General features: G+C 48.1%; 2 protein-coding genes across 5 annotated transcripts in view; one reads left to right on the plus strand and one right to left on the minus strand.

Annotated features, from left to right (window-relative positions):
* Positions 1–14728, plus strand: part of AMBRA1 (autophagy and beclin 1 regulator 1) — a 61303-nt gene that overhangs the window by 41596 nt on the left and 4979 nt on the right. For all 4 annotated transcript variants that reach the window (XM_077286884.1, XM_077286885.1, XM_077286881.1 and 1 more), the window contains exons 12-17: positions 3115–3225; positions 3305–3493; positions 3581–3735; positions 10671–10810; positions 13243–13332; positions 14044–14234. In XM_077286884.1, coding sequence (XP_077142999.1) covers positions 3115–3225; positions 3305–3493; positions 3581–3735; positions 10671–10810; positions 13243–13332; positions 14044–14234 — 876 coding nt within the window. The remainder of the gene's footprint in view (positions 1–3114; positions 3226–3304; positions 3494–3580; positions 3736–10670; positions 10811–13242; positions 13333–14043; positions 14235–14728) is intronic.
* Positions 1–14728, minus strand: part of LOC143806402 (uncharacterized) — a 124419-nt gene that overhangs the window by 33987 nt on the left and 75704 nt on the right. The window lies entirely within an intron of this gene.

Here is a 14728-nt window from a genome sequence, read left to right on the forward strand (position 1 = left end):
TAATTGCCTTCTTACAGGCATAATTATGTTATTCATGTTACGTTCCTCCTACTGCTTTTGCACAAAACTGGAGAAGGCTGACGCTGTCCAGGGGTGTATACTGCAGAGGAGGAGCCACAGTTAATCTTTTTCAGATTATGCATAGTGTCGCCTCCTAGTGGACAGCAGCATAACACCCATGGTCCTGTGTCCCCCAATTAGAGGCTAAGAGAAAGAGATTTTACGGTGAGTACACAAAAATCTCCTTTTTCATTTTTATTGCCCAGATGTAGTACTTTGCATTTTCCTTGTTAAAAACCATTCTGTTAGTTGCTACCCACTGCTCCAGTTTATTTATATCTATTTGAATCCTCTTTCTTTCTTTTTTTCTTTCTCTCTCTCTCTCATTAGCTATCCCTCCTAGCTTTGTGTCATTAGCAAATTTAATTAGTATACCCTCAATTTCTTCATCTAAATCATTGTTAACGATGTTGAAGTGGGGGATGGGCCTTTATGTCTCTGGGAAGTTGGGGATGGGCCTTTATCTCTACAGGAAGTGGGGGAAGGCCTTTATCTCTACGGCTAGTTGGGGATGGGCCTTCATCTCTCTACGGGAAGTGGAGGATGGGCCTTTATCTCTCTACTTGAAGTGGGGGATGGGCCTTTTATCTTTACAGGAAGTTGGGGATGGGCCTTTATCTCTCTACGGGAAGTGGGGGATGGGCCTTTATCTCTCTACGGGAAGTGGGGTTGGGCTTTTATCTCTACGGGAAGTGGGGGATGGGCCTTTATGTCTCTGGGAAGTGGGGGATGGGCCTTTATGTCTCTGGGAAGTGGGGGATGGGCCTTTATCTCTCTGGGAAGTGGGGGATGGGCCTTTAGTTCTCTACGGGAAGTGGGGGATGGGCCTTTAGTTCTCTACGGGAAGTGGGGATGGGCCTATATCTCTCTACGGGAAGTGGGGGATGGGCTTTTATCTCTCTACGAGAAGTGGGAGGTGGGCTTTTATGTCTCTACGGGAAGTGGGGGATGGGCCTTTATCTCTCTACGGGAAGTGGGGGGTTGGCCTTTATCACTATTGGAAGTGGGGGGTGGGCCTTCGTCTCTCTATGGAAAATGTTGGTGGGGGGAGGGCGAGCCTTTGTCTCTGTTCCAGCACACTGTCTGTCAGCTTGCATACCAGTATAACAGAGAGGCAGTCTTTCAGGTCAGGTTAGCCATTGGAAAAATTGAAGTAGCAATGCATGTGGGAATGTAAGGCAAAGGAAGTTCCAGGACCTAGAGTGCTGGCAGAACGGTGAAAAAGTGGAAGACCCGTTACAGAGCATGAGAATTAGGACAGTCCTGGACATATTAGGCTAGTATGTTATCAAAAAGCAGCTTTAACGTGCTGTGGGGCATGAGGGCAGCAGGGCATTGCTATTCTAAAGGTATTAGGCCAAGAGACAGGTGCAAAATAAGCCTTCTAAAGGAGTCCTCATCGGTCTCCTGAGGCACGGTGTTTGGCCGGTTCTAGTCAATGGCTGGCCATATGGCTTCCAAAAAAAGTCATTGAGCCTGAGTTTCCCCACCGTGTTCCTGTGCCGGGTGGCATGACTGGACACTGAGGACATATTTTATTGTGAGCTTTTACCAGAGCGCAGATACTTTTTCCAATATAAGGCGCCTTTTTCTCCTCGTCCCTTTTAAATACCATTTCTCGGGCATTTAACCCTTTGAACCCTGTGAAAGCATTGACAGTCGGCAGCGGGCGATGGTGTGACCCGGCAGTGACTTTCCTGCTTAAGTAACGTCCTGTGGATGAAAATCGGAGCATTAATTAGTTTACTCTTATAAATGAAAGGGCAGCGGTGTCCAAGCAGCTCCATTAACCATCTCTGCATCAAGCGGCCGGCCTTTGTCTAACTCCAAACGCTGCAAATGAGGTTCTCTAACGAGCCGTCAGCCTGGTGGGGACATTGAGTGTGAAGCCGACTAATGGGACCTGCATTAGGAAGTCTCCATTAAGTGACTCCCGGAGTGTACAGGCCCCGGGGCCCTGGCTTGAAAGGCTGCACGGGACACTTTCCACTGACCCCGCCGGTCCCATTCAGAATTTTCAGGGCATGAAACTCCCGAGTAAGCAGAGTCGTCCTTTAGCTCATGGCTTGTGTGTGGCCGGTGCAGATGATGGGTAACCCTTTCATGTGTCCGGCTCCATCCTGCACTTACTTTATTCATACACCGATCTGGTAGAACAATAATTAGAATCCTCGGACCTGAAGACCACCAGAAGGGTCTAGGAACATATTGTCATCTTGTCCAAAATATGTAAGAATTCATTCGTTCATGCTAAGTAATTTATATAGTCACTTTTTTTTTTCCTCTTTACACTTATTCTTTTTCATATTTTTTATTTTTTTATTTTTTCCCCTTAATTTTTTTTCCTTTATTTAATTTTGTTCTCCTTTTTTGTTTAATTTTTTTTTTCTCCTTTTTTTATTTAATTCTTTTCCTCTCCTTTTTTTTTCCTTCATTTCTTTTTTTTCTTTCATTTTCTATTTTTTCCCCCTTATTTTTTTTTTCTTTTATCCACTTACCTAGGGGACTCCGTTGCCCATTAGAGGGGAGCGGGGGCCATTCTCCGCAGCTCCATTCATCGTCTATAGGACTGGAGGAGGTGGTAGTGTATCTGCCAGTCTCATAGACCATGCATAGAACAACATGGATGCATTTGTGGAGGTCCCAACAATATCACTTTAAGCGTTGATGACCTAGGACTCTTAACGCTTGTAGCCTCTTTGGACAATCTCCTCTTGACCATAAACTGATCTGAAGTGTTACTATGAGTGGATCCTGCAGCGATCAGTTGTAATCTGCAGAGACCTGGCAGCAGCGTGTAACCCCTGCAGCGCCACCACTGGGGAGATGGAGCATTTCATGATGCTCAGACAGAAGCCCTTGGTCCTCATAGAGGCAGAAGCTCGTTTCAGCTCTTCTCTGATCTATAGGTGATCGTCTCTAATGAAGGATTTTCTAAACCTTCTACTAAAACTTTTGCACTTTTCTGTCTTTCCCTTTAAAGTTGCCGTATTTGACATCCGGTGTTTTCCGGTGGTGATTTGATCGTCGCTCTGTTTTTTCCCCTTTCCGCAGGTGCTGTGATCGGAGATGGACAGTCCGCTGTGGCCAGTAACATTGCAAACACGACCTACAGATTGCAGTGGTGGGACTTTACCAAATACGATTTACCGGAGATCAGTAACGGTGCGTGGATCTCGCTTCCCTCCGCTGACGGTGATGGTGCAAGGTTTTCATGGATTCTCATGTTGTTGTGTTTCTGCAGCCACTGCCAACGTGCTCGTTCAGAACTGCAAGATCTACAATGACGCCAGTTGTGACATCTCCGCCGACGGGCAGCTCCTGGCCGCCTTTATACCCAGCAGCCAGCGAGGTTTCCCTGACGAGGGCATTTTGGCCGTCTATTCCCTGGCCCCGCACAACCTCGGCGAGATCCTGTTCACCAAGCGTTTTGGTGCGTCAGTCGTCATTGATCATGTCTGGTGCTCGTTCCTGGACTCCTGGATTCTCATGGCAGCAACTTTATTTTTTCTTTATCCAGGTCCCAATGCCATCTCGGTGAGTTTGTCCCCTATGGGCCGGTATGTCATGGTGGGTCTGGCCTCGCGCAGGATCCTGCTGCATCCTTCTACGGAGCACATGGTGGCTCAAGTCTTCCGACTCCAAAAACCCCATGGAGGAGAGACTTCTATGAGAGTGAGTTCATGTCAGTTTACATCATTGGGGTTAGAGGCTGTTGCATTCGAGAAATTCATGAATTTTCTGAAAATCCATGCAGAAAATCCACAATGACATTATAGCAGCAAAATATTCCAATTTTGGTGCAAAGTTGCACATTTTACCTGAAGCTGAGCAACAAAACAAAAATGTCCCTATATTCACCTTTTCTGGCTTGTGCCAAAGATCTAAATCCAATTTTTTTTATTTTTTTTTAGAATTTTGCTTTGTGCTGTTCCCGTTATTCCTCCTGCATTGACCATTCCCAGGGTGCATGGATCGGACCCCTGCACACTCGGACATGTCCTATCAGTGCTGGCAGTCTCTGCCTTTCAGGAAACCCCTCATCAATACGGGGATGGTAGCACCCAGTCATTTAGGCTACGTTCACATTTGCGGTGTGCGCCGCAGCGTCGCCGCCGCAACGCACAGCGCAAATGTGAACACATGCACAACGCTGCTTTTTGCGCCGCATGCGTCCTTTTTTCCATTGATTTTGGACGCAGCAAAAATGCAACTTGCTGCGTCCTCTGCGCCCCGACGCGGGCGCCGCAGGGACGCATGCGGCGCAAAAAGCAAGTGCACCGCATGTCCATGCGCCCCCATGTTAAATATAGGGGCGCATGATGCATGCGGCGCCGCTGCGGTGCCCGACGCTGCGGCGCTAGCCGCGAATGTGAACGTAGCCTTATACATTTCCTGGAGGAATAGTGCAACACAGAAATATATACCGGGGGAATGCAATAACCTTTCAGGAGAGCTGCACGGCCATGTGCCGCCATCACACATTTTGCCTGATACAGACAGCCATTATTCTAGATCCTCTCGCTTTCTCTTTCTCATCGCCTCGGTCTGACGCCTTCTCTTCCCGGCCCGGCTGTTTGCTTTCTTTTATTAAATCTCCAGAAACCTATTAGTGTGTGTATTTAAACCTCTGCCGTGATGGCAGCGCCAGAGATCAATTGGCATGCTGGGTGGGCAACGTTGATGATGCATGCGGGGGCTGATTGTGCTCTTGTAGGAATCTGCGCCAAGTGCATGACGGCCCTCGCTTTGCTATATTCAGACTGAAGCCAATTCCTTGTTTTGTCTCCTCTCCCTCCTGGTAAGTGCCGGGTGGAGAAATGGCAGCCGAAGGACGGTGCTAAAGTCCTGCCACCCCTCCATACTCTAAGAGGGGGTCTCCCAAGTGTCAAATGTCTCCTTGTAAACCCTCTATCTGGAACCATCGACAGCCCCACAGACTATCTGCCAATCTGCGGCACAAGACTGCGCCCTGACTAATGCCGCCACATGTCAAGACGGCGCCCTGACTAATGCCGCCACATGTCAAGACGGCGCCCTGACTAATGCCGCCACATGTCAAGACGGCGCCCTGACTAATGCCGCCACATGTCAAGACGGCGCCCTGACTAATGCCGCCACATGTCAAGACGGCGCCCTGACTAATGCCGCCACATGTCAAGACGGCGCCCTGACTAATGCCGCCACATGTCAAGACGGCGCCCTGACTAATGCCGCCACATGTCAAGACGGCGCCCTGACTAATGCCGCCACATGTCAAGACGGCGCCCTGACTAATGCCGCCACATGTCAAGACGGCGCCCTGACTAATGCCGCCACATGTCAAGACGGCGCCCTGACTAATGCCGCCACATGTCAAGACGGCGCCCTGACTAATGCCGCCACATGTCAAGACGGCGCCCTGACTAATGCCGCCACATGTCAAGACGGCGCCCTGACTAATCCCGCCATATATCGTTTATTTATTGGATCTTCTTTGCATTCCCCAATGAAACGGCAATCCTGTAACGAGCCGATGAGTTTTTATTAAAAGGGTTGTTCAGGATTATAAAGACTTGGCTGCTTTCATTCAGAAACAGTGCCACCGTGAAGCGTAGGTTGTGCATGGTATTGCAACTCTGGTCCTCCCACTTTAATGGGACAGAGTTTTAATAACTGGCACAAGACGTGGTCAGTGATGACGCCATTTTTGAAAGAAAGCAGCAATATTATAGGAAAACTACTCCAGCGAAAATAATTTTTGCATTTAATGTTCCTTTACGTGGACTTTCCCTTTAATTGGAATACAGTTATTAATTGGAAGCGTTCTTTAGATTCGATTAATCGCCGTCCTGAGCTCCGTGGAGCGGCACATGATAATAAACTTTGGCATCGGTCAATGGATGACCAGACTTAATTCTGAGCCCTGCCGGGCAGGTCGCAGTAAATGGGCTCCTAATTATCTGACTTGTGTCTAGACGAGCTGGAAAAGTGGATGAAATCCCAGTGTTTAATTGCGTTTTGCTTCTCTCATTGTCTGTATTGATATTTCCTAGCAGCTGGCGGCGGTCGGCTTATTAGCGATGCCCCCGCGCCAATGGACCAAGTAAATATAGACCTGATATATTTAATATATTCACTCACTGACCGGAACAGCTATAAAGGAGCTCCCTGCTCTCCTGGGGTCAGAAGGACCCGCTTTTACAGAGGTGGCCTATATATGGGTCCTAAAAAAGTTTCTACAGCCACTTACACCTTTTATTACATTTCTCAAAAAAGTTATAAAAAGTTTGATTCTAGTAACTTTACCTTGTGCAGTGAGGAGGGATCAGACTGTGGTGTAAATGGTTAAAAAAAACAAAAAAAAACCTTACTAGTGAAATTTACATTGTAAGTCAATTCCCGCCCCTTTAATAAGGCATCACAGAAACTCATTAAGGGCCTCTTATTCAGCCACCAAACCCTGCCCTGTGCTGATGAGGGGCAAGTCCCCCGAATCAGCCGTCTGTAGATGTTCATCCCTCCTGCAAGAATGGGCAATCCGCCATTGTGAAACTACAACGCCCAGCTTTCCCTGCCTGCAACAGGCTGTCATTCTTCTGCCAGGGCATGCTGGGAGTTGCAGTTTCGCAACATCTTGGAGAGCTACACATTTTCATCTTTATGCTTGTTAAGGGGTTTCAAATTGACACTAGTAAGATTTTTCTTTCCTTGTAGGATGGGGTTTAACTGCATATTTTATTTCCCATGAATCATTGCCAGACATAGCGGGACTCCTTAAGAACAACCAGGACCCCACCACGTAAAATGTTGTCATATAGCAGTGTGCCATTATTCTGTGTTCAGTCTGACCGCTGTGACCAAGGCCCCTGTTCTTTACGCACAGGTGCAGTTGTTTGGGAGGGTTCCACCTTTTGTACCCTCCAAACTTCACAATGGCATATCCAAGCAATGGGAAAGCTCATTTAAAGGGGACCTGTCACTCGCCATAAATGTTGGTTTTTTGTATCCCGTGTAAATGCTGCTGTTCTCCTAAATCCAGTGATGATTTTCTTTTCGGTCTGCTCCTCCATTCTTGAGATAGGGCCTCATCTACCCGGTATGTAAATCTAGTCTTGTGGGCGTGGTCATTACGATGTTTACAGTGGGGACTGTCCACTTGGCTGAGAAGACTATATTTATACATAGGAAAGAGGCGTCATATCTCAGGAACGGAGAGGTGCAGGAACAAAATAAAAATATCATCGGATTCAGGAGAACAGTGGCGTTTACACTAAGCAAAAATAATGACACATTTACGGCAAATGATGGATCCACTTGAATGTGGAGATTTCCTTTGCTGTTCTGTTTTTTTTTTCCCTAATGTGTGACAGGTGTAATCCGGGATTAATTTCCATGTGGACATTCAGTCCTGAGTTATCACAATTACAGGATCCTCATTCACTTGTTCAGAGCCGGGTTGTGCCGCTTCTCTGCCGGTCTCGCTCCCGTGATCCTCGGCCACATGCCTGCCCACTACCTCCGCAGCGTGGGGAGAGGCCGTAATAGGATTGTTCCTGGTCATTGTTAGCTCAGGATCTGATCTCCCCTTATAATTCCATGTATATAATCTGTGATGGACATCCCTTGTATATAATCTGTGATTACCAGCTCGGATTTAGTGCGCTGCGTTACCTGCGGCAGACGCTTGTGAGCTGCGCACGGTTGGAACCTGCATCCAGTAATCCTGATTATTGCAGGGGTTGGGCATGTTAATCAACATAAAGGGACAATAAAAAGATCATCAGTGTGGATGACCTCCATTTTTCTGAAGAAATCCTGCAGCGAACACGGGGTTCTTTTCCTGGTGATCTGCTCCTTGAGATCCCCTGGAATTCTAATGCTAAACTATCTCAATCAATGACAGCAAGCAGAGGTATTGAGAAATGAATAGGGAAAGTATTCTGGATAATTGTGACTTGTGGAGGTTTGCACTGACATGGAGCCGTGTAATGAGGCCGATCTGCAGGCGGCTAGCCTCGGCATCCTGGGGATTTCACTGCAGAAACCGCCTCAAGAACTATTGTGAATATTTCTATTTTTCTGATGACTTCTTCTTTGGGAAGTTTTTGGAGGAGTCTTTCATTTCCTGAAGCAGTTTTTGAAGAGTTTTTCGCAGCCTTCTGATTGGCCCATGCCTCGCATGGAGTGGATTCCTTAAGGATCCACTTCACAGAACTGACCCATATTTCCTTTTTTTCTGTAATGTCGTATATACGGTACTTTATCACTCTGCATCCCTAAATAGTTAATTTCTACACACTTGGCGCATTGGTCAGCATTGTTTCTGCGATCTGTGTGGGGTCTTTGCATCGGGACCATCATCACCAATCCTGACTACTGACGGGACGATGATACGTCGGTGATACTTGTGCTCGATAATTGGCTGTTGGGATGATGTCGGCTGTCATGCATGAACACGCAACATGCTCATTCTTTGGGTGATTTGTTTTTTGCTTTTTTTATGCCGCCATAAAATCGTTTTCGGCAGCACATTGCCCGTAGTAAACAGAAGATGTGCTGCCGAAAGAAACGAACCCTGAAAGACTTCATCGTAGTGGATTGGCGCTTGTTACTGGCCTGAAATCGGCCTTTAGTCACAGATTTTATTTTCCAGATTTACACACAGCGGGCGTTTAGCGCTATTGCGCCTTTAACATTGACGGCGGTGATAGTCGACCAGCGTTTTTTTAATTGATCAGAACTGTGCCACTAATCGGGTGTTCGGTTCGTCATGGCCAGTGGGTCGGATTCATAAGTACAGTGTTTCGCTCCTGATTCCAGGAGTGGGCGAGCTGTGCACTGCGGGGAGTTGTGGGTGCTCCTCCAGGATAGCTGTGGGCGCTGCAGGGCACGCGCCAAGGTGCAGAGATGGACATATGATGGGGCTGATGAGGGGGCGCTGCCGGCCAGGAGCTTGCTGGGGTTTCCAGAGCCTCTGAAGAAGCGTTGCTGCGGGAGGTTGTGTGTGCTGCGGGGTGGAGAGGGATGCAGAGGATTAATTGCACGTACCGTCACCGCTGATTATCGCCTCTCATGATCCCATCTTGTTAATTTTCCGTTGAGCAGTGTCATGCGATTAAAAGCTGCTTCCTCGGTAATGATGACACTGCGACCTCGGCAGTGCGCTCGTGTGAATGAGCATATATTGGCAGTAGGAGTGTGACTGCTCTCCGGGGAGATCGTCTGTGTAGCGCGCAGCCGTCTGAGGCTTGTAATGACAGCGCGTCTGAGGCTTGTAATGACAGCGCGATGAAAATACCCACAAGGGAAACAACCTATGGGAATGGCATTCTCAGGCTCGATTGCATGTAAAGGAAGCCACTTTGTTGCTTGGTATGCGATAACCCTTCGGGTGCTCACATTGGAGTGTGCGGCGGTCTGCGTGCCAGCGCCCGTCCATGATTGATCTGTGCACGTCTTTATAGCTGACAAATATCCAAAGAGAAAGTTGTAAAAAAAAAAAAAAGCAATGAAGTCCTAAAATAAAGACCTCTCTACGGGCGGAGGTGTTCCTAGAGGAGGTGACACATGGTCTTTTTCAGGAGTGCAGTGCTCTTCAGCCTCCCGGCTTCCTCCTTGTCGGGGGAAGTAGGCCTGGTCTGAACAGTGTTCTCTTAACGCCGCAGCATTGGACTAGTGGACAGGCTCTGAAGATGACCGGATCATAAGCTGAGTGTGCTCCAGGGATCCGGAAAAATTCAGAACAGCGCTTACAAGCTCTATTGGAAAGCACTAGTGAGCACTGTGTATGTTCAGCCACCTCTGACTGCAGCAGTGGCCTCTAATCTACTGCCATAAGCAATAAAATGTTAAAATCCCAAAGGAATTTTACTCTTAAGAAATTAGGAGGATGAACCGTTTAAGGGGCCGGTCACCCACTGTTCTAGAGGCAGGTGTATAAATAAAATCTATCCCTTCGGTGGGGGACATGTTCCTCCGTACGCCCTGGAGGTGTTGGTGGGATTGTCCTTATATCCGAGTGGCAGGGTGGAAGTCTGTCGCTGGCTTTGCAGACATGTATTAATATCCAGTGATGGTCGCCCTGGTACTGTGGCTCTCACGATCCTAGTGATTCCCCTGTATGATGCCTTCATGGCTTATCTGTCAGGGCCACAATACCTGCAACCCACGTGTCTTAAGACGGATAATGCTGGGCCACCGATAAGAGGCGGGTGGGCTTCACCCCGGCCGCTAGGTGGAAACCTCATTGTGCTCGGCAGTAAATCTATAGTTTGTTGTCATACTTTCTATAGCGCGGCTGTCTGGCAGCCATATTTGATGTTACACAGGTTTTCTTTTTTTCAGTCTTGTTTGTCAGGAGACCCTCTGATCACTTAGTTTCCTGCTGCTGCGACCCCTGATGATCATCTCTGATCTGAAGGGAACGTAACAGCAAATGTTTACTTGCCCACAGCACCCCCACAGGGGTAAGGAAGAATTACACCTTGTATGCTGAAATTAAAATGTCCATTTATGTAATGTGTAGACGGGTGAGTCCTCCAGGATAGCGGGGAATTAGTCTAGAAATGTATAAAGGACCCCCAACTATTTTCTTATTTGCTGACCCTGATTTTGTGTTTTCTCTCCAGCGCGTCTTCAATGTGCTGTATCCCATGCCTGCGGACCAGAGGAGACACGTCAGCATCAATTCAGCTCGGTGGCTACCAGAGCCCGGCCTGGGATTGGCTTACGGTACCAATAAGGGGGATCTGGTGATCTGCCGACCAGAGTAAGTGCCGCACAGGTCCGGTTGGGTTTGGGAGCTCTGGAGGCGCTTTTGTCATAGGTATATATTAATAGTAGACTTAAAAGTCTTACTTTATTCATCCAGAACAAATCGATTCCATCCCTTTAACTCTGGTGAGAGATTACAGTTACTACTTTGTAAGGTGCATTCATGTCAGGGGCCATGTGCGGAGAAACGTGTGTCAGATTTTGATGACATTCTCATCTAATATGTTCAGGAATTGTCTCGATTCTCATGTCCGGTGACGTATCTTCTGCTCTTTGAGCAGGCTGTACTTCCTCATCATTATTATTTTACCAGCACAATAGGTACTAGGACATTCTTTCCTTCACTTCCCAGCATGTGTTGCTCCTTGCCGGTGTGCAGTTTGACAGGAGAGAAGGAGCAGAGAGACCAAGACTTGTCCTCGCTTCCTGGAGGGAGAGGTTAAGGCCATCCGATCTCGGCCCGTTTAATCCATCTCTACCTCTCGGGCTCCCAGTCTAATGGTTCTGACAGGAGAAATGTAACCACTTAGATTCCACGGACAAGTCAGAAGTTCTAGTACGACGTATTATCGTGCCCTTGTGTCCTTACATCACGGAGATGAGGATAGTGGAGACCCTCCGCCCCCTCACATAGATCTGATTTCTGTAAATGGTGTTTATGATGGCTGCCCCCTCAATATTGTCTTCCTCCCTCCTTCTGTCCAAACATTGAGCCGTCAGCACGGCCTCTGCTCGCCGCGGATATTGGCAGCTTCTCCGGGGGCTTCGTGCTGACTCCTCAGGAGACCGGCCGCGGCCTCGCCACTAATGAGCCGCATATGTCAGTGTAGTGCTACGTAGTTTGTGTGATTTCCTCTCATCCAGGCTCCATCATGTTGGCACCATTAGCTTATCGCTTCCTGCGGTTATTGATCCGACGATCAATATCTCTGATTAACAAGAACCTTTCACATTCATTGTTGTGTTCCCCCATGTGGCTTCCAGGACCGTCATCTCAAGCACAGAACAAACAGCAAGGGGTGGAGGGGCCGTATATTGGGGAGGAAGGCACTGGGGTGGGTGGAGGGGCTGTATATTGGGGAGGAAGGCACTGGGGTGAAGGTACCGTATATTGGGGGGTAAGGCGCTGGGGTGGAGGGGCCGTATATTGGGGAGGAAGGCACTGGGGTGGAGGGGCTGTATATTTGGGAGGAAGGCTCTGGAGATGGAGGGGCAGTATATTGGAGGGGAGGCACTGGAGTGGAGGGGTGGTATATTGGAGGGGGGGCAGGGACCACTGGGAATATTCCAATCCCTGGGATTGTAATGGCGCTGCATAGTCTGTTGTATACGGGGGTGACATTCAGCGCTGTATGCAGGGGCTGACATGGCGACACCTACAGTGCCCGGCTTTCCTCTCTTCACCATATTTTGACCCTATTCCCTCCTCAATGCTCGCTAAATAGGAAGAGGCGACGTCTCTCAGATTACGCCCTATAACTCTCACCTTCTGCCCTTCATATCCTCAGTGATAACATCCCAGCTTCAGATCTCAATTAGTATTCCCTATTTCTGGAAGACAAGGATAAAAAGCTTGGAACGTTTCCCAGTGCTGCACAGCGAGGCACATCGGTTCCTTGAGCTTCCCTTCGTTATTCTCTGGGGTGAAATAAAAGGATTTGGAGGCATTTATATGGCCCCAGGAAGCTACACGTTTTCTGGGCTGGGAGGCAGCTTGCAGCAGCAGAAACCTTTCCCCATTAACCAACTCCATACCGTAAATCCTCAGCTGGTCCCATAGACAAAGATGGAGTAAATGAAGGGCAAGAAAGACAACTTTTCTGATGCTTCCAAATACTGTTCTTCCCCTTATTAATTTCTAAGTTTACCGTCCCTTTTAACTGGCGAGGCAGAGACCTTTACCATTAAGGGTATCGCAGTTCATTTCTTAATTGTGTTTCCATGAGTCTGCCGGGATTTCAGACATAATTGTAGCTTGATCATATGTGGAAGGTGAAGGTTTGCCAAAAAGTCATGCTCTGCAGTTGCGGCGCGCTCTCCGGCATTGCTCAGCAACGATTTGTGCAAAATACAAAAAAGCCGCTTTCAGACTCCACAAATCCTTATAGTAGAGAAAATCCGGGTATCCAGTACAAAAGTGAGAACCGCTCCTTCATATCGCCTTTCTATTCCAAGATACAATTCCCTGAAGTTACGGCTCCAAAGCCTGAGGCTGCACCACTGAGACTTCTGTGCATATGGATGTAGATTATACAATGTCATCGCCTTCCTCCTGCCGGCGAAGCGTCTCTGTGCAGACCTCAGTCTGTGTGCTGATGTGGATCTACACCAGGTCTCAGTGGTGCAGTCTCAATTTTCTTTGTTCTTTGTTATTTTGTTATTGTTTTTCCTGTTACACTAAACTGCTGTGATTTCGTCTGTTTTCAGGGCGTTCGACAATGTGTTTGACCAGTTTTGGGAGCAAATGAATGAAGCTATTCTCCAGCATAACACTACCCGAACCACTGAGAGACCTGGGTAAGAACGTGCGACGCGATGGCCGCGTTCACACTAGATCCTAAACATCCTCAGCAAGCGAAAGGGGCAATGTACCGCTCAGACCTCGCATGTCTGCTGCAAAACCTCTCGGTAATACACATTGGTCAGACAAATCCTGAGAACATACCCTTAGATGCCAGTCCTAAAGGGTCTGTCTCGTTGTCCTTCTGGTTTGCACCGTTCCCCTGCTTGCGGCGGTGGAGCTGCGATCCTGAAGATTGACAGGGATAACGTTACAGCTCTCGTGCTGTAGTCAGGGCAGCTTTGTCTCCGCAGAATTGCTTGAAGGCGGCCGGATCCAGTGATCCCATAGAGCATACAGGCAGCACACGCTCCGTATCCTGGTAACCGGCCACTCTGAGACCGCAGAAGTGGCCGGTAACCTTGGCAATGAGCCGTGAATTATAGAATAAATATCCCTCTGTTCTTGAGTGGAGAGTTTTTTTCGAAGAAGAGGTAAAGTTTCCTGTTTTTTTTACCTGCACTTTACTATGTTTTACCCATTTACTAACATAAGAAAACCCCTTTTAAGTCTAAACTGAAAGTTGAAGCAACTTTACAAATGTCCTAATTAGAAAAATAAATAAAATCCCTTTTAATACCAGCAGCTTACTGATTAGTCATGGTAAGATAACCAGGGCCTAGTGAAGAGTTTTCCTTTCATGTCCCTCCTCCATGTTTCTGAATTAGGACCAGTCGTGCCTCTTGGAGATCAGATCGAGAAATGGGTCTAATGAACGCCATTGGCCTCCAACCCCGAAATCCGAGCACCTCCGTGACGTCGCAGGGCACCCAGACCCCCGCCCCTCAGCTACAGAATGCAGAGACCCAAACCGAGCGAGAGGTACCAGAGACCAGGCCTGTGGCGCCAAGCGCTGAAGGTGAGATAGCGCTTCCTGGACATTTCTCCTTAAATTCTGCATTGCACCAATATTGGCTTTTTTGCAAGAAAGACACAAGGCCTTCATTCTGCGCAGTGCACAGATCTGTGAGGTCAGGTTCTGGGGGGATGGTCTCTTATTGTGGAGGGGATTATCATGCACTGGGAAAGGGGGGTACACACACTGGCTCTCCCCCAGAAGGATGGAAATCCAGCTCTCCAGTGCCGCCCTATACGTCAGGATGGACTTATTAGTGAGCCTTACTCAATGGGGGTCAATATTGCTGATCATCTTCAAAAGGGAAAGAATCCCCGCCAACTACATATGTTTGGGGGCTCCTGTCCCTCGGTGCTGTATGAGAGGCCCTGATGGGGGTCTGCGGGGTACAGTTTCACATGTTACATGGTGGTCTGACTTCTGGTACCTGCACCACCTGTCTTCAGATCTGGTGATGCTGTGAATGCAGAAGGCACCTCATGCATCATTCACTTCTA

Source organism: Ranitomeya variabilis, chromosome 2, assembly GCF_051348905.1.
Source record: "Ranitomeya variabilis isolate aRanVar5 chromosome 2, aRanVar5.hap1, whole genome shotgun sequence".
NCBI classification, from domain to species: domain Eukaryota; kingdom Metazoa; phylum Chordata; class Amphibia; order Anura; family Dendrobatidae; genus Ranitomeya; species Ranitomeya variabilis.